The 23,378-nt window shown below is 40.2% G+C and overlaps 1 protein-coding gene across 1 annotated transcript in view; it reads left to right on the forward strand.

Moving 5' to 3' along the window:
- Positions 1-23,137, forward strand: part of LOC138019682 (ribonucleoprotein PTB-binding 1-like) — a 26,682-nt gene extending 3,545 nt beyond the window's left edge. The window contains exons 3-14 of the mRNA XM_068866548.1: positions 461-945; positions 4,792-4,965; positions 5,398-5,583; positions 6,494-6,632; positions 7,995-8,137; positions 10,535-10,783; positions 13,065-13,403; positions 14,936-15,055; positions 15,533-15,764; positions 16,393-16,565; positions 17,742-17,939; positions 19,434-23,137. Of these exons, the coding sequence (XP_068722649.1) occupies positions 461-945; positions 4,792-4,965; positions 5,398-5,583; positions 6,494-6,632; positions 7,995-8,137; positions 10,535-10,783; positions 13,065-13,403; positions 14,936-15,055; positions 15,533-15,764; positions 16,393-16,565; positions 17,742-17,939; positions 19,434-19,556 (2,561 nt within the window). The 3' untranslated portion in view covers positions 19,557-23,137. The remainder of the gene's footprint in view (positions 1-460; positions 946-4,791; positions 4,966-5,397; positions 5,584-6,493; positions 6,633-7,994; positions 8,138-10,534; positions 10,784-13,064; positions 13,404-14,935; positions 15,056-15,532; positions 15,765-16,392; positions 16,566-17,741; positions 17,940-19,433) is intronic.
- The last annotated feature ends 241 nt before the right edge of the window (positions 23,138-23,378 follow it).

Below are 23,378 nucleotides of genomic sequence, written 5' to 3' on the forward strand. Positions count from 1 at the left end.
AGAGAAAGTACTTGGATTTAAGACTGGGTCTCCGAAAACTCTATTCCGACTATGAGATCAAGCAAATCAATATAGTGTTTAACTTCCTGGGAGATTTCAACACCACGCTAAAGAAAGAACTCTCTGATTTAGCCCACAAGAAAGATGTTACTAAAGTGCTAACCAACTGTCAGAAGTGGATCATATCACAGAACTGTGAAATCACCAAAAAATTCTACAGTTTAAGACAATGAAACACACATTCTTTTTTTTTTTTTTTTTTCAGTCCAGGAACTGTTGCCTAGATACTGTCCGCAGCAAGTTTCAAAACAAATTGTAAACTGGAAAGCTATTCAATACAACAGATAATAATAATAATAATAATAATAATAATAATAATAATAGTAATAACTTTTGGTTTTGGTACAAAGTGATGCTTCGTCACCTACATTACATGACTGAAATTTAACTTTCGTTGCAGCGTACGTGTATATTCTTCTTGCAACTCCAGACCAGGCTTTGAATGCTGTCAACACTCTGAATGGGGAGACATTCCGAGGATATGTTGTTGGAGTTTGTCTAGCCCCTCCGGACAGTCTTGTTTTTGTCGGCAATCTACCATTTGAATTCACAGAGGAGCAATTCAGGAATTTAATGAGTCCTTTTGGTCCAATAGAGAGATTAGTTATAGTGCGCAGCTTTTTCACTGGAGAGAGCAAAGGTTATGGATTTGTGGACTATCTTAATAGAGAATGTGCGACTCAGGCAAAAAAGCAGCTAACCAGGAAAGGATCAAAATATCTTGGTGGAAGGATACTAAGAGTAGATTTTGCTGAAGGTAATTTGTTGACCTACGAAGATTTGCATTCAAAGACCTTGTTTGTGGACAGGCTTCCAAGAGACTTCACAAATGCTGACATGTTAAGAGATTTGTTTTCTCAGAGTGGAACAGTAACATTTGCACAGGTAGGTAAATTTTGTTTGTAAATAACATGAGTGACAAATTACTCCTTAATTAATTTTGGTGCGAAAAATTTCAGCATTAATTTGCAATTTCACATGTGAAATTACAATGTTGCCATGGCAACTTTTCCTATGGTGCCAAAATGGCGTCCTGTGAATGTGATTTGTCACCCATTACATTAATAGCTAATCAAATGGTATACTCATGAAATTTCACTCGTGTTGTGTCCAAAATGAAATAATTTCCCTCACATAAAGCAGAGATGTATCCAGAGTGCGTCTTTGCATCGTGGGACGCACTCGTTTTTCTGTTGGAAGCAGAGAATGTTGAACGAGGGGTCCAATTCGATGGAGCAAAAAAATAGAATGTTTATGCAAATTACAAATGCCAGGACAAAAACAGCGTCACACGATATGCAAATTTGTCTTTCGTGAAAACAATTTTCATCATCATCACGCTCCATTTCGCTGTAACATTCTGACTAAAGCCGAAAAGCCATTGTATTTTCTTATCACTTTGCTTAGTCGCTCGTGCTTAGTTACAATCATGAAACAATCGACTCTGTTTGGTCGTCCAGCTGTTAAGCGAAAAACTACCGAAGATGTCGCTGAAGCAGCTTCATCCGATCCCAAAGTAGCCAAATCGTTTTGCAAGACTTTCAGTGGCTAGAACATACTGATGGCAAGATGTTTTGCATGGTTTGTCGAGAATCGAATAAGAAGAATCCAATGGCTTCATCAGGGACGAACAATTTTAGGCAATCGACCCTTGAACGGCACTCCGAATCTCAAGATCATCAAAGTGCAGTCGAAGCAAAACTTCTGCGCCGAACGATGAGGACCACAACAGAAAAAGTTGCTAGCAAAGCAGAAAAAGCAATCATTGCCGCCATGCGAACAGCGTATTTCACAACAAAATTAAACATTCCAATTTCTCACTATGGAGAGCTGATTAACTTCCTCAAATTTCAAGGTAAGCTGTTATTTTCTGGTTTTTGTAGTCAGGTGATTTTATTTTGTCAACATTTTCAATATGTCCAGCTTGAGGAGTTAAGTTCTTGGTGTTTGAGTTCCCACATGTTGCGTGACGTTATCTGAGCTGCTGACAATCGGCGGCGACGCTTTCGATCTGCCAATGATAATTTCAGTCGAAGTTGAGTTTCTTGCATGCTTTCCAACCAAATTTCAAGCCTTGGTTTGTTTATTTGTGAGCGAAATGACAGAGAACTCAACGGCGAAGTATGTAAAATTTTGGTTTCGTGCGATCCTGTGATTAATTCCGTGCGCACAACTGTGATCGTCTTGGTTGCTCATAACTTGGCTGTTTTGCAAATTATGCAACTTTTTCGGATTTAGTGTTATTTCAGTTAAAAATAACGTGTTTACATGAAGCTTGAATGTAATCAATCGCTTGATTATTAACATTCGCCATGGCGAAGTCTTGGGCCGACGATGAACTGTGTATCGCTTGTATTTGTTTACTCTTTTTGTTCCTAAATTAAACCACAAGCTTTGCTAAAATAAATAATGCTCTTTTACGGGAAATTGAGATTCAGTTCGGTTCTTTTTTAAGGCTGTGAAGATCTTGATCATTTATCGACTGGGGCCAACAGTTCATACAGCCCAGGGACGATGGCGTACGGATTCCTCGAGATGTTTTCTGATGTTATCGAAGAGGAGCTTTTGGGGAAGCTACATGACAGTCCATACATCTCGATTTTGATCGATGAATCAACTGACATAACAGTTTCGAAAAAACTGGTCATTTATGTTAAGCACATATTCGAGGGGAGGGATAAGACTTCATTTCTGTGCAATTTAGAAATATGTAATGGTACTGCAGCAGCAATTAAGGAGGCAATAGATAATTATTTTGAGAGAATCTGTGTTCCTTTGTCAAACATTGGTGGGTTTGGGTCAGATAGAGCGGCTGTCATGCTTGGGTCTAGGAATGGGGTGGCAACTAAGTTAAGGGAGGATAGCCCATTTATGCTTAATGTTCATTGTATTACGCATCGGCCCCTTGTTAGGGCCAACTATTGTGGCCTTTCAATGAGAGATTTATGGGCTGTAATTAGTTTTAAGTAATGATCAGTTCCCAGAGCTCATCAAGCTTGCTCAAATTGCCATCTTTAAGTTAGTTCCTGTGTCCACTGCAGACTGCGAGAGGGGATTTAGTTATCAAAATAGGACCAAGGTTAAGTCCAGGGCTAGACTTTCTGAGAAGACAGTGGACCAGTTGCTAAGAATCAACTTAAATGGAGTTGACTACAAGCATTTTGATTTCAATAAGGCCATCACTAAGTGGCGGACTTCAGAGAGGCATATTTTTTAAAATGTGATGAAACAAATCAGTTTCAGCATGTACAGTTGTAGTTATAAATGTATATTAATGCTAGAGAAAATGACCTAGTTGTAAAAAGATAAGTCCTTGTAAATTTTTAGAAGGCTATTAAAAAGAATCTGTAGTAAGAATTTGCTTGTTTCTCAACCTGCGCAAGGGCCAGGGCCTCATTGAATATTAATTATTTTTGTTGAATATTAATTAGCTGGACCCCCAAAATTTTACAATGGACCCCCAAATTTTTGAAGATGGGGTCCAGAGGACCCCCAAATTTGAAAACCTGGATACATCTCTGATAAAGGCTCAGGAAATTATTTGATTTTGGACAAAACATGTCTGAAATTATTCCCTAATTTCACTCGTCACCATTTGATCACCCAAACTAATTATTGGAGTGTAAGACAATTATTAAAGGAAAAATTATTTTGGACCAAGTCTTTATCGTGATGTTCAGTTGCCTTACCTGACATTGTACTTTTTTGGTTACAACTGGAGGCATTTCAATAAGAGCTTCAGTTGGCAAAACTCAAGTGCTATTTCACTTAGCCCAACATGAGAAACTTGTGCTACAAAACCCAAACATTGAATCAGCCAAGCCTCTTGAAAAAAAAGTGAAAGAATCTTGCTCCAAAGTGTAATACATTCTTCGAGGTCTGGGGGAAAATTCCATCAGACCTTTCTCGAAGTGCCTGCCTAATCAGTGTTTGCCATCCATTCACACAGATTCCATAGATTTCTGCACCAATTCACTTTGATTCTTATCAAAAACCCTGTTCAATTTATTATATAGCAGTTGGTCTTGAATTTGAAGAAGCTGTAATCCACATGAAACATTGTTGCAGCAATTGTTACCAAAGAAAAGGCAATTATTTCTTATTCCATGATTTACATGTATGCCACGTTTAGTTTGAAAGCAAACCCCTCTCCAGTGGTAACATTCAATGTTGACTTCAAATGGCAACAAGACCCCAACATTGTCAGGGAAGCAGGGTTTAGGAGGGTGGGGGGATCGAAACGTGATTAGAACTGAACATCGGTAAGAAAAGTGTAAGTTGTGATGGAGACCATAGGTGCTATTCACTTCTTAAAATTTGGCAAAGATTAAACACTGAAGTACAAAAAAGTAACTTTATCCATACAATCATTTTGCTTGCCACAAAGCTGCACTAGGACCCAGTTGTTCAAAAGCCGATTAACCGTAATCCCAGATTAAAAATTAACCAAGGGGTTTATTTCTCTACTGCTAAATGCTGTTCAACACTGATACTTGGCAAAACTTCACATTAGAAAAGAAGTCAATCTTGAAAAACAAAATAAGCAAAAGAAACTTTCACCAAAAAGTTGAAAACATGAAGCAAAAGTTTATGCTAATCCAGGAATAAGGTAATCGGCTTTTGAACAACCGGGCCCAGATTTTTAATGATCTCGATGTTATGGTCCTTGAAAGATCAACAGCTGTATGTGGATTATCTAACATTTTTACACAGGTACTTCTTTTGCTGTAGGTTGCTCTTAACCAACATGGCATATCTCGAGGGTTTGCATTTGTTGATTATATGACAGCTGAGGAAGCTGAAAGAGGTCAGAAGGCACATAATGGAGCACTGCTCGTTAACTCTTATATTCGCGTAGCCTATGGAACTCCAGGACGAACAGGGGCAAGCATTCTGGGAGGCGGGGTATGATTATCAACAAACTTATTAGGTGTAGTTTGCACGCATGTCTAACTTTAGCCTGGCAATTCCTGTTTAATTGAACTGAAAATACATGTACATGTACAGGTGTATGGTAGATTATAATAAAATTTTGTGCTCCTCTTGCACATAGATCTTTGTTTAACTTGTAGAAAACTGATGACGTTACTGTCAAGAGTATTTCCAGACAGATTCTGTGATCACAACAACAACTGGGTTGAATTGCAACTAGCCAAATGGTGGCAGCATTTAAGTTGGATGTCTCAATGTTGTTAATGCATTTAAATATTTGTGTTATTTCTTTCTTTTCCTGTTTCTATAAGGTATAAAATTTTAAATCCAACTCAGAATTGATTTTGTTGTGTTTTTTCTGACGTAATGCAATGTGTGTGTTCTGACTTTCATCTGCTCCTTCAGGGAGGTCCAAGAGTCCCATTGGGTCCTTGGCCAAATGTTCCCACCCCTAATGAAGGTCAAGGTGTTGATTTGTCAGGTGTGAGAGCACCTCGCCCTCTTATGTCTCTGGGAACAGAGCATTCACAACAGATGCAGAAGGGTCAGTCACTGAAACAACCAATGCCACTTATGAGGCCTGGACAACCAGTAAGTAGTAAAAACTACATTGCTCATTTCAGGTTGGTTTCCTAGTACATCTAGGAGCCTCCTCAAAAAGAACAGTTTTTATGCTTGAAAGGTTGTGGTTGTTCTTTGTGGTGAAGTGCATTGTTTGTGTTGCAATGTGCTCACTTCTGATGAAGATCATGAGATTTGGTATGCATACTGCTAGTCTTCTTCAGGCAATAAGGTCGACTGGATAGGCATCACTTAGTCTTTATAAGACTTGATGCTCTGGTGTACATTGTAATAACATGGTTTGCGTTACATGCATGTCAAAGTGCTGCAGCTGTAACACAGCTATGTTCACTTTAAAACTGTGTCTCCTTTATATAAGACATGATGCTCTGCTGTACATGTAATTACAATCATGGTTTGCATTACATGTATGTCAAAGTGCTACAGCTGTAACACATCTGTGTTCGCTTTAAAACTGTGTCTCCTTTATGCCTTTCCTTGTAAGAGTGACATGTGGATTTTACTCTGTTGAACACCAGATGATTTACGCGTGAATGGGGAAGCTCGTAGGGGCAAAAAAAAAATTTTGTTTACATTAAAAGAAAGACTAGTAACAGTCTTTAATAATGAACTCACTGACGATCATAGAGTAATGCAGTTGTCCCCAACCATTGGTAATTGCAATATTAATGCTGTAGGGCCATACTTTTCCATCTGTTAGGTACTAATTACTTAGATCTGTTGCTTATTTTTGTGATTGTACTTTCTTTCAAAACTAAGAGTAAAAGTCATTTGACAATGACTGCACGATCCAGGGTAAACGAGATCATCAATTTTCCTTTTGAAATGTGGTGTTTGTTGGTGGTTACTCTACTCAAACTAGCCGCTAACTTTAGGATTTCATTGAAACCCCTGTTGTAGCATGAGTTTGTTTTCATAGAGTCCAAGGCCCATGATGGGCAGCCGAATGCAAGGACCTGCTTTTGGTGGACCACATGCCACACAGATCAGTCAAGGGGTCGTCAGACCATTGCTCGGTAGGCCAGCAGTACCCAGGCCATTAATAAGACCATCCACTGGTAAATGCTATTTTGATATCTTCTTAATAATGTATACTTCTCAACAGCACTCATGGCAGAAAGGAAGCATTATTGAATACTTATGATAGAGGATGTACAACAAAAGAGAATTGGATATGTGGGGCATTGTTTTATATGTTACATATAAAAGGAGAAAAGACAAACGCGAATCATAGGAATGGCACATTAATGGCTCCCACTTCTTTGACAAGATGTCTGATTTTGTTACTAATGGGTGAAAGTAGTATCTTTACCATAGGGATGTACGGCCCAGAGTACACTTTCATTGTAAATTTACTATATTTAATCCCCATGTGAGGACCATATACGTTAGACTAAGTGTGAGCAGGGCCAGAAAAGCTTCCCTGGTAGGAATAGGTTTTTTCACAACTAGTATTTAAGAGGATTTTTTGCATATGACTATCCTTTAGGCGCATATGCCTTGACCTTGAACCAAATAATTGTTTTCCTTTCTTAGTCCTTTATAGATTTAGCCAAACCTAAAAGCGAGCTCCAGTGTTATTTATTCTTACAATAAGTTGCCCTGGCTTGAGTCTGTGATACGATTGAACCCAGTACCTGGTCAGTGGTTAATAAGAAAAAAAAAAAGAACCAACCTTGGTAAGCTCAAAACTTGAGCCTGCGACATGGTCATGTGATACTGGTTTTGACAGGTGTCAATTGAGCATAAAAATGACCAATATCAAAGATTTACGCTGTAAACTAGCTGGAGTATGGCCACCTCAATGAGCTCTAAACTCGAGCCCTGTATATGGTCATGTGATACTGGTTACATTGGCATACGTGGAGGGGTGGACGTACGGTCTTATATACAGCTGTACGCTTTTGGCACACAGAGCTCTGCTATTATAATATATATCTTTTAAAGGCTGGTATACATACATGTACACTGTACATGTTCTTGTTTTTCATCTGGCTAAAAATGGTTGGTTCATTAGAATGAGGGCACTCAACTCACTGCAATGTGGCTGAGGATGAAGTCCCACATTCTACACCAGGTGTGGGTTGAGTTTGTTAGTTCTCTTTTCAAGAGCATTTTCTGCAATTACTCCAGTTTCCCCTCTCATCAAGAACCAACATTTTGATGAGATCTCATCTGCTTTTCATCAGAGTTTTCATCAACTAGGTTCTCCATTTAGAAGCAAACTTGATCTCAGCTATAAAACATTGAAAATTTTATACAGGGATTATGATTATTTAACAGGAAAGTGTATCATGAAACCCAGCTTGACTTCCTAAATAAAATGGCAGTTAAATTAATCAATCATATACATCGGTGCTTATGTAAATATTATGAGTAAAATATATACTTTCTCAACTGTATTTTTGCAATGAATTAAGGTCCAAGGGGCTTTGTTGGTATGGGTGTGGCAGCACCACTAATGGGTGCTAGGACCATGGCGCCTCAGGGACCCATGCAGCCACGGCCATTAATGGACTTTGGAGAGCGGCCTGGAACTCTGAATGCTCCAGACAAGATGCAGGTATGAATACCATGGTGGTTACAAAATTAAGGTCCACAGCTCAACCCCGTCTCAACACTTTCAAGAACCTGGATTTACCCTTCAGCACTGTAATAAAGTGTATCAGCCAACAGATAATAAACAAGATGCGGTTTACATGGGATGCTGCTGTTTGTGTAATGTGAAGGTTTGTTGCAAATGTTACTGATCCCTGAAGCCGACTGAGTCACAAGGGACGTGGTAAAAGTGCTAAGTGTGATGAGAATCAGCAATTCCTTTGCGACTTCAAGCGTTTTCGTGAATCAGTCTTATTTGTATGTGCTCACATTAAATAAGGCAATTGGGAACTCTAACCCTTCTTGGCTGTGCTATCACACTTGACCGACAAAAATCTATTTCAAAGGAGGCTTAGGTTGCTAGCGGTTAGAGCAGACTAAGATCACTTCAGGTATACTTCTTCTGTGAATTCAGTCTAAGAACGCAATAATTCATGATTTGAAGAAGCAATTCTGAAATAGTGACACAAAAGGCCTGATTTGGGTTCATGTTTACTACAGATTAAAATGCTGGAATCCAACTGATTGCTTCCAGCTGGATTTTGGAGAGGGGCGGTGGCCTCATGGTTAGTGTGCTCGCCTCCGGAGCGAGTGGTCCAGGTTTGGGGCCTGGCCTCACGGTACCTCTCTCCACCCAGGTGTTTAACTGGGTACCGGCAAATTTAATGCTGGGGTAACCCTGCGATGGACTAGCATCCCATCCAGGAGGGAGTCGAAATACTCCTAGTCACTTCATGCTACAGTAACCCAAGATAAGCGCCGGCCTGATGGGCCACTGGCTCGAAAACAGACTTACCTTATCTGGATTTTGAAATGTTCTTACATAAATGCAGCCCAAAATTTTTTCCAAAATTTGTCACTTCCATTCGCAGTATATTTTGTCTTTATATGTTTATATCTCACAAACAAACTTTATGGTAACCCCCATTTTTTTATTGCTGAAAATTGATTAGCAGGTTGAGTCTTTGGAATTCTGTGGAGACTATTTTAGAGCTACAGGTGTAATACGGCTCTGAATCTTCTCCAGAAAAAAAATCAGGCCATTAAGTTTCTTTTTGAGAAATAAGTTTTTAAAGACATGTAGGATGTTTTTAGATAGCTTTCCCATTGCTATGGTGACCTACATGTATTGTCATATTAAGAAGTGTGTCTTGTTAACTAAAGCAATATTAGTCATCAAGGTATTTTTAATTAGGGTACCTAACATTTCCATTACATAACAGTGAGAAAATGATCCGAGGTCCTACTTACCAGGGTTTTAGTTAGAGGCCGGAGATGGTACTTTGATGCCCCCCCCCCCCCACTAGGTAGCTTGTACCTTTGGTGCTCGCAAGGTGCGTTGTGGTACGAAAAAATGTCACATCCAGTGCATTCAGAAATATGTGCGGTACTTTACAAAACTGTCAAAAATGCTGCACTTACATGTATGTATCTGGACAATTTAAGCAATGGTCTCTCATAGGTACCAGAAAAAGTTAATTGAGGTGGCTCCAACGGGATTTGAACCCATGACGTATATGACGGCGATGCATTGCCGCTTAAATTGTCCAGATAAATGTGAGGATCATTTCTCTTTTTAGTCTCTAGCCCACAGATCAAATATATATACATTTTTTTCATTTATTGAGTCCTCACATGGGAACACATGAACCCAACAAATTGACCTGCTCCCAGCTGTGTTGTTTTATGGCTGAGTTGGTAGAGCAATGCACCGCCATCGCAGAGGTCATGGGTTTGAATTTCCCTTGAGGCAACCTGAATTTTTCAGGGGTCTTTAAGAGTCAATTGCCTTAATTGTCCAGATACAAGTATATGTAAGTGCGAGGATGATTTCTCTCTTTCTTCACATAAAACAGTGTCAATGTTCCTAATGAGACAGTCTCTTGAAATAATAATAATATTTTTGAAACTGTTTGAGCCCCCTTAAGCCAAGAAAATGAATGCTTTTTTTATCATTTCGATTAAAATGATTGGTTCTTAAAAGTCGACTTTATTGTTTGTCTGAGATACATTTACAGTAGTGGGCAGGGGGGCAGGCACTGTGGCAAGAGCTCTCGCTTCTCACCAGTGTGACCTGTGTTCGATTCCTGGATTCTTCATTGTAACTGCATTGTGTTTGTTAGTTCTCCACTCTTCGTGGAGCAGTTTCTCTGGATAGTTTCTGCTGTCTCCTGTCCTAAAAACCAACGTTTGATTTTATTTCTATGTACGATGTTCCCAATTAGAACCCTGGTATTAGATGACTTGATACATCAATAAAGTTTGTCATTATTACGTGTATACAGTTTTTGGATTCAACCTTGAAACACTTTTGCTGTAGCTAGATGGCCAATGGAAATTGATACAGTCTGGTTTGTTTTAGGTTCCTCCAGTAGCCAAAGAACCCACACAGCAATTTACAGCGCAGGACACCATTCCAGCCCTTATGGGTGATTCAGTACTTGGAGGAGGTTTGGCTCAGGCCACTGTGGACCCAGGAATGTTTGGCCAGCCTGTGCAACCCATAGCACCACAGCAACAAGAAGTGTTTTCGCCACCTGTGCAGCAACAACAAGGAATGTTTGTACCTTCACAGCAACAGCTAGGAGCCAGGCCAGCTGTGCCACAAATGGTAGGCTATCAATCTGGCCCCAGCTGTTTATAAGGTGGATAACGCTGTCCACCAGATAAATCACTATCCATTGGATAGCGCAATTGGTTTCACTATGACTTATCCAATGGATAGTAATTTATCCGCTGGATAGCACAATCCATCGTTTGAACAACTGGACCCTGTTTTGCTCTCTATCAAGACGTTGTACATAATACTCCAGATGCTTACGGGCAGAGATCTACTACATGTAGCGTGGTATGATTTCTCTAACTTTTGATCATCATGTGCACGAAAAAAGACTTACCGAACACCAAAATGTCTTGACGGATGAACAACAATAATAATGATTAGGGTTAGGGTTAGGGTTAGTAATTATTATTATTTATGAAAAATGTCTTGGAATGTAAAGGCTCAGAGTAAAATCTGTTACTCAAAGTCTTACTCCCAGGGGTCATTGTTTTAATGGAGGGGATACAGATTTTGACTGCTTAACCCATTGACACCTCAAATTACCTAGGAAGCCTCCAGTTGATGAGTAAAATCATCTGGCGTTAGACAGACTAAAGTCTCGCGTCCAGGGGTTCATTAACTCACCTGCACTTTGTCTTCTTAAGTGGTTTTCAATTGAGTGGTGAAAGTAATTAGCAAATTGCTGTGGTTTATGATTACTTCACTGAGTGATTGGTTCAAAATTCTCGTGCCACTTTTTCAACCAATCAGAAGTGAAACCAAAACCAATTGAGGCTCGTGCTTGCACATTTTCCCGCACTTTGTGTCGGCTACGTGTAATTACTTTGAGTTTTGATTGGTTTACTGAAATGTATCCGTCCTTTTGATTTTGAAAACCGCTCTATGTAGCCCTAATAGTACATGATATTGTTTCGGTATCGTAAATCATTATAGTGCCATGGTAGTTATCTTAGGTAATTAGCCCCTCGAGAAGACATGTGGTTACTAGTGAAATACTAAACCCAGAAAGATTGAAGAAAATTAAAGGGAATTTAGAAACATTGGCTGACATGTTCAAGTTCCCTTACAACTTTTTTTTCATTACAAGATTAAGTGTGCACTCTGAATGTCTGACAGCTTTCTAAGACAAAAGTTCACTGAAGTTAAGCCCTGTCCAGTGGTGTTCGTATCTGGATGGGAGACCTCAAAATATACCACTTTGTGCTAGAAACATAGTACCGAAAATTCTATTTTAATGCTGACGATGCAGACTAAGAAAGGTACAGATTTTGTTAGCCTGCGTTATGCAAAATAAATTGATACACAGTTTTTAGGAAGAGCAGAAGGAAGTTTTCCAGCAGTGTCGATCAAGAATAAAATATTTTGCCATCAGCAGCAAAACTTGTGAAATGAAAACAACATAAATTTTGAACTGTGATTATAAATAGTTACCATGAGCAAAAAAACATTTTGGGAGATTTTTGCTGCATTCAATTTTTCTATTGTACTTTCTGGCTGCACAAGTAAATCGCAAAATCAAAAGTGGCATAGAATTCAGTGGATGCCGTGGTCAAGCTACATGTACCTTGCGTATTTACTCATGAAACAAAGATACCTCTGTGTCAAAATGATGGCAAGACACTGGGTTTTTGTTTTTGTTAGTTTAATTTTTTTTTCTTTCAAGTGAAATAAAGTTTGACAAAGTTTGACAAGAAATGTCTGAAATTAAACACAAAGATCACAATCGCCTAACTCTTGAGGTTGACCATTGTTTCTGCAAAGTAAAAAATCTACATTCCTAGACAAGGTTATTTATCACCAGGTAATTCCATCGTTTTGGAATTAGCAGCTGCTTTATTGGTCATCAGCTTCACAAATTCTTGCCGATTTTGGGGCTCACTTTGTTGAAGCTCAAGCATGCTTCCAACAGACCTGTTTATTTTCGTGATTTATGCACGCGCTGCAGGCCTATTGGCACCACAGACACAGTGCACTACCACAAAAAATGTGCCTTCAAAAGTCGAATATCAGAAATGTGACACATTTTGCATGCATACATATTGTAATTTGTGACCAGCCTTTTGTGTTGAACTGTAGTTTAGACCTACTTAGCAAGAATAATTTTCCTGTCACAAAACCCTCTTAGCAGAGTAAAGAACCAGCAAACTTGAAATATGGGTAAGGATAGTGCAGGAGTGGGAACCCATGAAACATTGGTGAAAGGATAAATGTTCTTACTTGTGGGCTCCCTTGTGTCCTCCCTTGAGTACATTGGGGTATCATTCAACAGAAAAGCACCCTAAAGTAAATAGGAACCATCCATCGTGTTGTAACAGACAGTACATTTTAGGTTCAGCCTGCTCCAACTGCACCAGTCCCACCATATGGTAGCGCTATGCCTGCCGTTCCTCAGACGCCAGCAGCTTCAGTAATTCCACAAGCTCAGGCATCTGTCCTCACACCAGCTCAGCCACAGTTTGCTAACAGTCAACTTCTGTATGCTGCAACACCTACGACGATGCCACTGCCAGGCATGGTCCCACAGGTGGTGCCAGCTGATCCCAGTCAGTACCAATCAGGGGTGTTGCAAACAAACCCAAGTGTGGCCACTCCTGCTGTTCCTGTAGCTGGTCAATCTGAACTGGGCAGCAGCTCTACTCCCTATGCAGTACCATCAATGCAAACAGTTGTAAGTATCAGAAAATAAGCTTTCTGTTAACTCTGTTAAGATTTTTTTGTCCATATATTTATGCAGGTTTGTTAAAAGTAGCGGCCTACATGTACTGTTTGAAGTTTTAGCCAACCACTCCACTGCACAGCTGGTTAGCATATGCTACACCTATTTATTTTAATTTCAAGTAGGCTTTTTTCGGTATATTAAAATTCAGCTTGGAAGAGAGGTTTAGAGGACAAAGACAAAGGTAAGTGGATGATATGCAAATATTTTCCACATTCATTTCAATGTGTTCCTATTGTTTTTGTCCTCACTGCCTCACTGTCAAGCTGAATATTAGTTTTGATATTTCGAAAATGGCCAATTCACCGGCTGGTTTGGAAAACCAGCCATTTCCTTTGCTATTGTCCAACAACCCTGCTGTTCTTATTAGTTTTTTTGATGTTTGTCCCTTTATTTGACAAAGTACCATTTTGTATTATTAACCGCCTTTCTCCATCATGAAATTTAAAACAAGTCTCTCTCAGACAATTTGCTTCTTGATCAAGTTCCCTTCTTCCTTTTTCTGAATTAAGTGCATTTCAAAACATCCCTGTCCATTTCTTACAAATTTTTAAAATTCTTGAGCTATATCTGCACAAAATTCATTGTTTCAATTAAATTAAATTTAGGTATTACTGTAAGGAAATGTTTATTGAAACTGGTCCTTCTTTAAAATTCCAATAATTCCTAGTATGGCAACATGCAACTCTCCTCAAAATAATAGTCTTGCCCCCCTCAATCAAGCAGTAGCCTTTGATCCAAATTTCAATTGGGTATTCTATCAAATTCAGCATTTCAAATTGGGAAATTTTTTCTCTGTTTGGTCCTTGGCTGTAATGTTTTACTGTAAATCCTCTATTTGAGCCTCTTCTTTCAAATAAGCCACCCCCTAGTAAGCCCCCCCCCCCAATAATCCCTCCCCCTTTTTAGAGTAAGAACTTTATTACGACTCCCCCCCTCCCCTCTTTTTTTACTGCTCCCCTTCCCTTTTATTCATCACAACTAGGAAAATTGATTAAAATGATTGCCTTTATTGGTATTAAAATTAGTAATCAGTCTAATCACCACTGTAGCCCTTCATGTCGACTGATCTAATATGGTTAATTCACGTGCTGGAAGTTCGGAGTAGTTTTTGGTCTTTGGGTGCATGGCCTCCAACTTCGTCTTCTTGAGCTTTCCCACTTTCCCACTCGAAAAAGCAGTATGCCGCCCAGGAACCACCAGTCCATCCTTGAGAAACCATGTTCCCATGGGCGTTTTCTCTCAATTAAATAAGCCCTGTCCTCTCTATCAAGCCCCTTTCCCCTTGATTTGCGTTAGCTTGTTAATTTCAGTTTACAGTGTCCCAGATTAGTGCTCTACAGTGTTAGAAGATTAAACACTTAATAAAGTTCCTTTCCTTTCCTTTTTTCCTCAAATGTACTTGAAATGAATGCCTTGGGGGGAGGGGGGAGGGGGCATATTATGGGATTTACGGTATCAAATGATAAGATTGTCTGTCTTAGGCCCAAGGAGACCCAGCTGGTACTGCCACAGTGAGCTCTGGTTATGTCATGCTTCCTGCTAACTCGACTTATCAAAGTGGATATTATGCAGCACAGGAGACCCAGCTGTATCCTATGGCAGTAAGTTCATTTCTTTTTTAACACTCATTATGAAGTGGAAGGTGACACCACCTTCCTTGGTCACTGAGAGCATGGCTTCTTAGGTATGGTGATTTGCATTTGAGCAAAAACCAACTGGAAAAGAAAATGTGATGGAGCAATTTCGCATAACATGGACACAAGGAGACTTTGAGTAGGGTATCTTATTCATCAATTTGTTGAAATGAGATAAGCAAAAATCAGGAGTGATTGCATTATAATATCATTCCACCCATTGATTTCTACTGCAAATGTGCAGAAGACCTGCTAAAGCTCATCAGCTACATGTAATTTGTACATTCAGTACCTTGAAGGTTACAAACTGCTAAAAGAAAGGCTGCCTGCAACAGTTGCTCAAGGTTAACTATATCTTAACATTTAGCCCTATCGAGTGAAAGACTGATATGACCTCGTCCTTAACTGGTTGCATTGTGAAAATGCACCCTTCTTTGTTTATAGCAACCTCAGAGCACCGGAGCCAATCAAATATCAACACCGCAGCCTTCATTCCAGTTGCCATACCAGGCAGGCACTGTTGTACCGACTCAGCCAGTATCAGTATCCCAGCCATCAGTTGTTGCCATGGCTACCCCGCAGGTGCCGCAATACCAGTGGAGTCAACCTGTAGCCCCTGTCATTGGTGCTGCACCAGTATCCACCCTGCAGATGACTCAAAATGCACCATTACAAGGTATCGTTTGTTTCAGTGCCCTCAAGCAAAATGTTTGAAGATTTTTCTCATCAAGCAACTTCTTTAGGATTAGTTGTTATTTTTATCTTGCCATGATACCACTCTGTCCCCCCCTCCTTAGTTTTGTCCTCTCAGAGGTTCGTAAAGGGAACCCCCACCCCGACTAATGAATCATTTCAAACCCAAAAAAATAATGTTTGCAGTAAAAGTTGTTCGCCAATTTTCTTCAAAAACGTATTTGTATAGACAAAAAGTGAATTTTAGAATCACTTATTTTCACTTTCAAATTTCTCGGGCGCCGCCATCTTGAATTGTGACGTTTTACGATTGTCCTTATTGTTGTTACACAGAGAGTACAATAGGGCAACCGTGACACTTCATGGTTATTCAAGATGGCGGCGCTGGGAAATTTGAAAACCGAAACAAGCGGTTATGAAATTGATTTATTTCGGATGCAAACGCTTTCATTGGAAAATGTTTGAACACTTTTGATTGTAAACATTATGTTCTGTGCTTTAAAGTTATTTCCTTGTTAAGTGGAGGTTCCCTTTAAGAGCTCCTTAAAAGTTGTTAGCAGTCTTGTGTCTGAACCCTGGCCATAATCACTCATAATCCGTGTGGTTTTAAGGTGGAGGTCAGCTGCATCAAGGGTCAGAGTTAACAGTGTCATCTCAACCAGTCGCTATGGTTATGTCTGCTGGTGGTCTATATGGGCAGTACCAAGCAGCTCAGCAGTATCCTCTGCAACAAGCAGCGACTCCAGTGACAGAGAATAGCTTGGCTTATTATCAGCAACCTCAGGTCTGATATTGTTATTTATTTCATAGCACTTGAAGACATATTCTGGCCTTCTACACGTAATATTGATTACGATTTCAGAGAACAAGTAAATAAGTACCTTGTGAGTTCCCTACTTAAGTATCTTTCATTTAAGGTGCTCTTGTGCAATTTTTCGTCCAAATGGCCGTCTCGCAACACCATGGTGAAACAAGTTACCCAAAACGTTGGCCAATATAACGTACCTTGCAACGGCCAAAAACGTTGTGAGACAAGTTGCAGAAACTGTTGGAGAATATAGAATTTACTTCTACTTTCTGCAACACTTCTCGCGGTATCCGGATGTTTTGCGCGAAAGCCTGTTCGCCCGACGGCTATTCGCCCGAGTTGTTCGGAGGTGAATAGCAAAGGATATTCGGAGTCTGAGTGGCCAATCAGAGTGCGCCTTCAACACTATCCACTTTTTTTAGTATATACTATAATAAAAATTGAATTGAATTCAATTGAACTGAGTTGTGTGGGTCGAATTCCCACCGTGGTCACAGACTTTCCCCCCTTCCTTACGCGGGCCAGTCTCCTGATAAAAGCCAACGCTGTGGTGGATTTCCTGCGATTTCTAGCATTGCAAATGTGGCCGCTACCCGCAGATACATTGAAGAATTGGCTAAGCGAGGCGATTAGTGACAGAACAGAAATAGAATGACATCATTCCAGCTTGTCAAATTTGAATGTAAATCAAATACAGACTAAGTAAAATAAAAGAAACCACCGCGCGACTGACCAAGCCAGAAGGGCGGGGCTTGTGTACACGAGGTGCTGCTGTCCTGAGTTCCATTCTCACTGTGATCACAGATTTTTCTCACCGATTTTTCTTTCTTTTATGGGTCTCATTTCCATAACTGAGTATGCACGTAAAGAAGTACTACTCGTTGCCTGGTGATTTGACTGGAATTATGGCCACCTTTCAAGTACAATCAATACAAGCGGCTGACTGAATCAAAGAACTTTGGTTTAGTGTATTGATATACATGTCAGATAAAGAAATAACATACAAACGAGAACACAGAAGTACGCTTACAGGAGATGAAAACAGGCCAAAAGCCCCAGTTGATTTCAGCCCCTACTATTTTGGGGAAAAAAGACAGAACAGAAGAAGAATGTTGAGAAAGTAGTCTTTGGGCTCTTTGACCTTTGTTTCAGGTTCAGCAATCATCCTCACAGCAGCAGACAGGACCTTACTCTGTGAAGACAGAGACAAGCACTGGAGCAACCCAGAAAGCTTACCCATCAATGACCTCTCCAACAGGCAATGAAAATTCTGTGTTTTCCAATACCAGTGTGATTCCCCAGCATTCTGCCCCACCAGTAGTCTACAGCAATCCACAACCAACACAGCTGGTGAGTAAATAAGGCTACGTTAGCCTTCATTTAGTAAATGAAATGTTGACAATTGAAACCATTGGGAACTTGGAAAAATCAGAGCCCCCAGATGGGATTCGAATTGCCAACATTTCATTTAATATGTGTACATCGTTCTCACATTCGTGGTTGGTGGCCGCATCTCAGATGGCTTTAAGGTGAAAGCGCGATGCATTATGAGCTATGCTGTCAGTCGTTGTTTGATTCTGTAGCTACGTGATGCAGCTCGAGTCAAAGACCCACATTTCACTCTTGCTCACCATAGTCTCCAGTAGCTCAGTGGTTAGAGCATCCGAAAAGATCATTGAGGATCGTGGGCTCAAATCCCATCTGGGGCTCGGAGTTTTCCGAGTTCCCATGTAATTGGTTCAATTGCCAACATTTTATTTCATATGTGTATATCATTCTCACATTCGCTCACTTAGCCTTCATTGCTGTGGAATCACTGACAATGCCTTACGGATCAACTGGCCTGTGGAAAATGCGTTTGTATGTGTGTTCAGATCTATTCGTGAAAACGAAGAAGCCGTAGGTAGGCTGGAATGTGGTAAAAAGAGATGGGGTTTGGGTGGAGGAGGGAAGCAGGCTCTTTTTGTCCTTCTTCCTCGTTCCCCTTTTTTGTCGTCCAGCTTTCGCTCTGTTATTTCCTGGAACATTTAAGCCAGTGCGACCCAGTGGTTAGGGCTCTTTCCTTGAGATCCGGAGATCCCGGGTTCAACACCCGTAAATTCGTTGGTCTTCTAGACAAGTGAGGAATCTGTGAAGCGATGTGCGTATTTATCAATGCTACAAGAGTCTGGTGTCATTAATTACCAATTTCCTGTATACTGCTTAGTCAGAAATGTCGAGAAATAGCACTGTTGCGATTGCTGTGAAGGGCATTGTTAAAGTGATGGCTTAGCGGTTTTTAACTCTGAAACCAGGGTTCAACCTCAGGTCATTTGTGGGCTGAGTTTCAGTCGATCTCAATCTGACAACAAGGATTTTTCTCCGGGTACTCCGGTTTTCCTCCCTTATCCAAATCGACTCTCAGTCAATTACGTCATGCGGCTGAAAACAGATGCCCTCGATGAGGATACCCTGTGTTATCCTTCCCTTTCGTTGAAGTCAATGAATAAAGATGGTATCTTTTGGGGGCGCAGTGGTAAAAGCACTCGCCTCCCACCAATGTGGCCCGGGTTCGATTCCCAGATCCGGCGTGATATGTGGGTTGAGTTTGTTGGTTCTCTACTCTGCACCGAGAGGTTTTCTCCGGGTACTCCGGTTTCCCCTCTCCTGAAAAACCAATGTTTGACTTCATTTGCGTTAATTGTTAATTTCAGTTTACAGTGTCCCCAATTAGTGGTCCAGCGCTAGAACGACTAGACACTTAAATAAAGTTCCTTTCTTTTCCTTCCCCCAAACATGAATAGATTTATTTATCGATAATGACACGGGCATAATTAATAATAAGATTCTGCATATTGCATTAAGGTGGCGTCAGGGGGATCCCCTCTTGTGAATCAAAAGAGGACTGCAGATGGGGACACTTCAGCATACGGACAACAAGGAGCGACTGCCAGCTACTACGAGGCAAACAAACGACTGCGATTCTAGTAATCAGCAGATATGGAGTGGTGACGTGAATGATTTTGATTTGGCCATGGACCATGTAGTTTATACTCATGTAAAGTTTTAATAATTATCATGATTAGAACCCAATCAAATCTTATTCTTTTTTCTACATAAGGAAGCAAAAAACAACGATTAGAACGAACGACGTTTGGGTCATTATCAAGTTTAGAGATGATAAAACTATCTGTAGGTCGTGGAAGATTTAAATGGTAGATAATTTATGTAATATCACGATAATAGAAAAGAATATTTCAATGATAGATGATGTAAGCAATGTCACGCAATGAATTGCTGCTATACTAATTCGAAAGTTGTCACCTCTCGATGTCCGATCGGATTCTATGCGAGCAACATATTGCGTGACATTGCATAAATGATCTGTCATTTCATTTAAATCTTCCGCGAGCTATTAGTGACAATAACTTGTATCATCTCTAAACTCGATAATAGAGAGATTTCGCATCACGTTACGGGAAACATCAGGGTTAAAGGGGCTATATCACGTTATTTAAAGGTGTTCATTTGTTGATAACATTTATCGTCACATCACAAACAAGATGATTCTGAGCAAAAACGATCTTTATCCGGGAGATTTGCCATAAACTTGAAAAACGTCGGGCCGACTTTTTTCAAGGTTACCCAAATGCAATCCGTTTCAATCTTGTGCATTTGTATCCATCCATGCTTCTCTTTCCTTTTCCATTTATTTTCTTTTATGTTTAACAGTTATGTGTGGTTATTGCAATATTTCATTCTACTTTTTGGGCATTTTGGGTGTCATGAGATTACATCATTTTCTTGACATAGCCCCTTTAAATTAGTGTTTCGCCAAAAATCCAATTTCTTGTTTCGTTCATTCTTGCCTGTTACCTTCGGATATCTAGAAATTTCTCAAACGAGAAAGACAATTAGAAATAAGGGAACTTTCTTGGTTATATGGCAAAAAGTTTCGTGTCAACACAATTTTAAATCTCTATAACGGCGTCGTAACGTTCGTTTTTATCATTGGTTATTTTTATTGCTTCTTTATGTGTTACCAAACCTATACTTATATTATAATTGCTTTTTTAACTTTAAAAAATTGTTGTCTCAAGATAAATCACTGATAAAGTGGAGAGGCGGGCCATTAATGACTTATCCAGTAATGCGCCAAATGGGTGTATCGGCGACGGAGTCGGAGCGTTAAGCAACGACGGCGTCGTCGAGAACTAGAACGCTACAACTCATCAGGTTTAATCAACAATTACAATGCTTCTGCACACCCCGCATGTGCGTTTTACAGTTTGGCATATATCTTTGCCGTTCTCTCGTGCAGACAACCCCAACATGTTTTTTTTTCCGAATACGGCTTGCGTCCGCACGTATGCGGCGAATTCGGTTGCCGTATCCGGAAAAAAAAAATTGAATTCGGTCTCCAGAGTGGGTATTTCTGAATACAATGGGAAGTCGAATACGCTGACGTAACACTGACGTAACACTATCGGATCCAGTCTTTCCCGGGTGAGATAAATAAACATGGCCTATCGAAAGGTCAGTTTTGCGCATGCTCAACGAGCAAAATCTTTCTCAAAAGCACTGGGCACTAGAGTGTATCCGGATATTTGTGGACGGTGAAAACGATTCGAAAATGATTGGAACACGCTACGTGTGGACACAGATATTTTTTAATCCAAAATAAAAATTAGGGCAACAAAAATTTGCGGATACGTGTGGACGGGCATAAATTTCATGTATCTGGAGGATGTGAGAAGCCGACACTAAAGATGTCCACAAATGAAAGCCATAGACCTTTTTAGCTTGTACGGTTTGTTATCCCCTTTCAGACCGTGTGATGTTCTCAAGGGAATTTTCCTTATACACGTGCATAAGAACTGAGCCACAGAGTAACAGCACGTGATCTGAAGTGGGAAAACAAAACCTATACAGTGTTTTCACTCACGTGATCAGTAACCTTGTTCTTTCCACCGCCGAAACAAAAGGAAACGTTTGCATGATAATGGAGCTCGATTCCCGGAAGATTAGTTGGGGACACCAACATGGCCGCCGTGACGTCACATGAAAACACTCTATAAGCTAAAAAGATCCATTACATGCAACGTCACGAACTGTCCCCTTGCCCGACGTCAACATTACTCGGGTGTAAGAATGAAGACAATTACCGCCACAGCAGGGTCCACTGAACTAACCATAAAAAGCTGCATTTCCCCCGGGCCAATATAACAATGACCCTGACAGTTTCCTTATTCGATTAAAAATAGAAGAGTAACCAGGTTTTGCAGTCCTGTAAAAAAGCGTTCTCTGGTTAAATTTTTTTAAATATAAAAACGTAAGCTTTCGGCTTCCAGACTAAAGCCTTCAAAAACTAGACCTCACAAGACTTTACAGCAAGAATTCCCATCCCCCAAGATTAGGCCTCCTATTGAACTTCAAACCAATGTGGTGTATAAAATCCCTTGCGCCGATTGTTCCTGGAGCTACGTTGGTGAGACTGGAAGGTGTTTTTCAACGAGGAAAAAGAAACATATTCGTAATGTAAAACCATGTAAAACTGGCTCTAATATTGCAGCTCACGCTTGGCGTAACAATCACTCTATTGATTTCAAAAATGCCAGAGTAATTGACAAGGGAAACTTCCGAATCCGAAAAACTTTGGGGTCTTGGCACACCGCTAACATTAATGAAGCCGACAATAACTCCAAGCCTTTGTCAAAACAATGCTCTATTCTTTTAGATTAGCGCATTTTTCCCTTTTACCGTTTTTACAATTTTTTCACACTTCCATGTTGTATATATTTCCATCTCGCGCATTTACATGTTAGTTTTTGAAGGCTTTAGTCTGGAAGCCGAAAGTTTACGTTCTTATATATATATAAATTAACCAGCGAACGTTTTTTTACATCAATAAGTTTCCTTATTGTTGGGAAAAGGGAGCAAATGCCTACGCTTAACGGGACACTTCGTGATCTATATCAAAATTAGTCGCGCATTTAGCTACCTCCATTTCTGGACCTAAGTGGATGCTATTCCAATTGTATTCTTGGAGAGCCAGTACGCACTTTCCAAACCAGAAATGAGCACAACAATACGAAATGAATTTTCAGTTGACTTTCCCGACGCCGTTGTCGTCATCCCTCGGATTTGTCCAGAATTACGTAAGTAGATGCATCCCTTGCTCCCAGTCTCCCCAACTTCAACCTCACTCGTTTCTCGAAAAACAGTCATGTAACGTCACAGAGTTTCCCCCAAATGATGCTCCTCGAGTAAAGGATAAACAGCTGCATTTACCCTAAGGTAATTAACCTTTGCCTTATTAGGGAGCTTAAGCACGCGCGTTTTTGAGACGCGGACGGCAATTAGTTCACTTCCGGTTGAGCGCGTGCTTGAGCTCCCTATTGTTGGAAACAGGTAGCAAAGGCTTAGACTTACTTATAAAGGGACACTTCGGGTTGGATGTGTATCTAATTACGCGCTTTTCTTGTCAAGTGTCGTCCTTACCTTAAACCATAATATGCTCAAACTCCCTAACACGCAGATTAAAGCTTCACAATCTTGTTGAAATCAAACGCTGAAATCGTTAGTAGTTCTCCCACTCCATCTAGGGAAAAATTCGATTTCCAGTTGTTGTTCGTGATTTCCGTAACAACTATGTTCTTCAGACTTCGCTTGCAACTCCTGCTCCGTCCCTAGCGAAAACCAGATTTTAAGAGCACCCCCTCCCCTCCCATTTAATCCCTTTGTTCCATGTTCCCCCTTCTGCTTATTGTCTGTCTCCTTTTACCGTTACTAGCTCAAAATACCCAAGAC

Source organism: Montipora capricornis, chromosome 10 (assembly GCF_036669925.1).
Source record: "Montipora capricornis isolate CH-2021 chromosome 10, ASM3666992v2, whole genome shotgun sequence".
Taxonomy (NCBI): Eukaryota; Metazoa; Cnidaria; class Anthozoa; order Scleractinia; family Acroporidae; genus Montipora; species Montipora capricornis.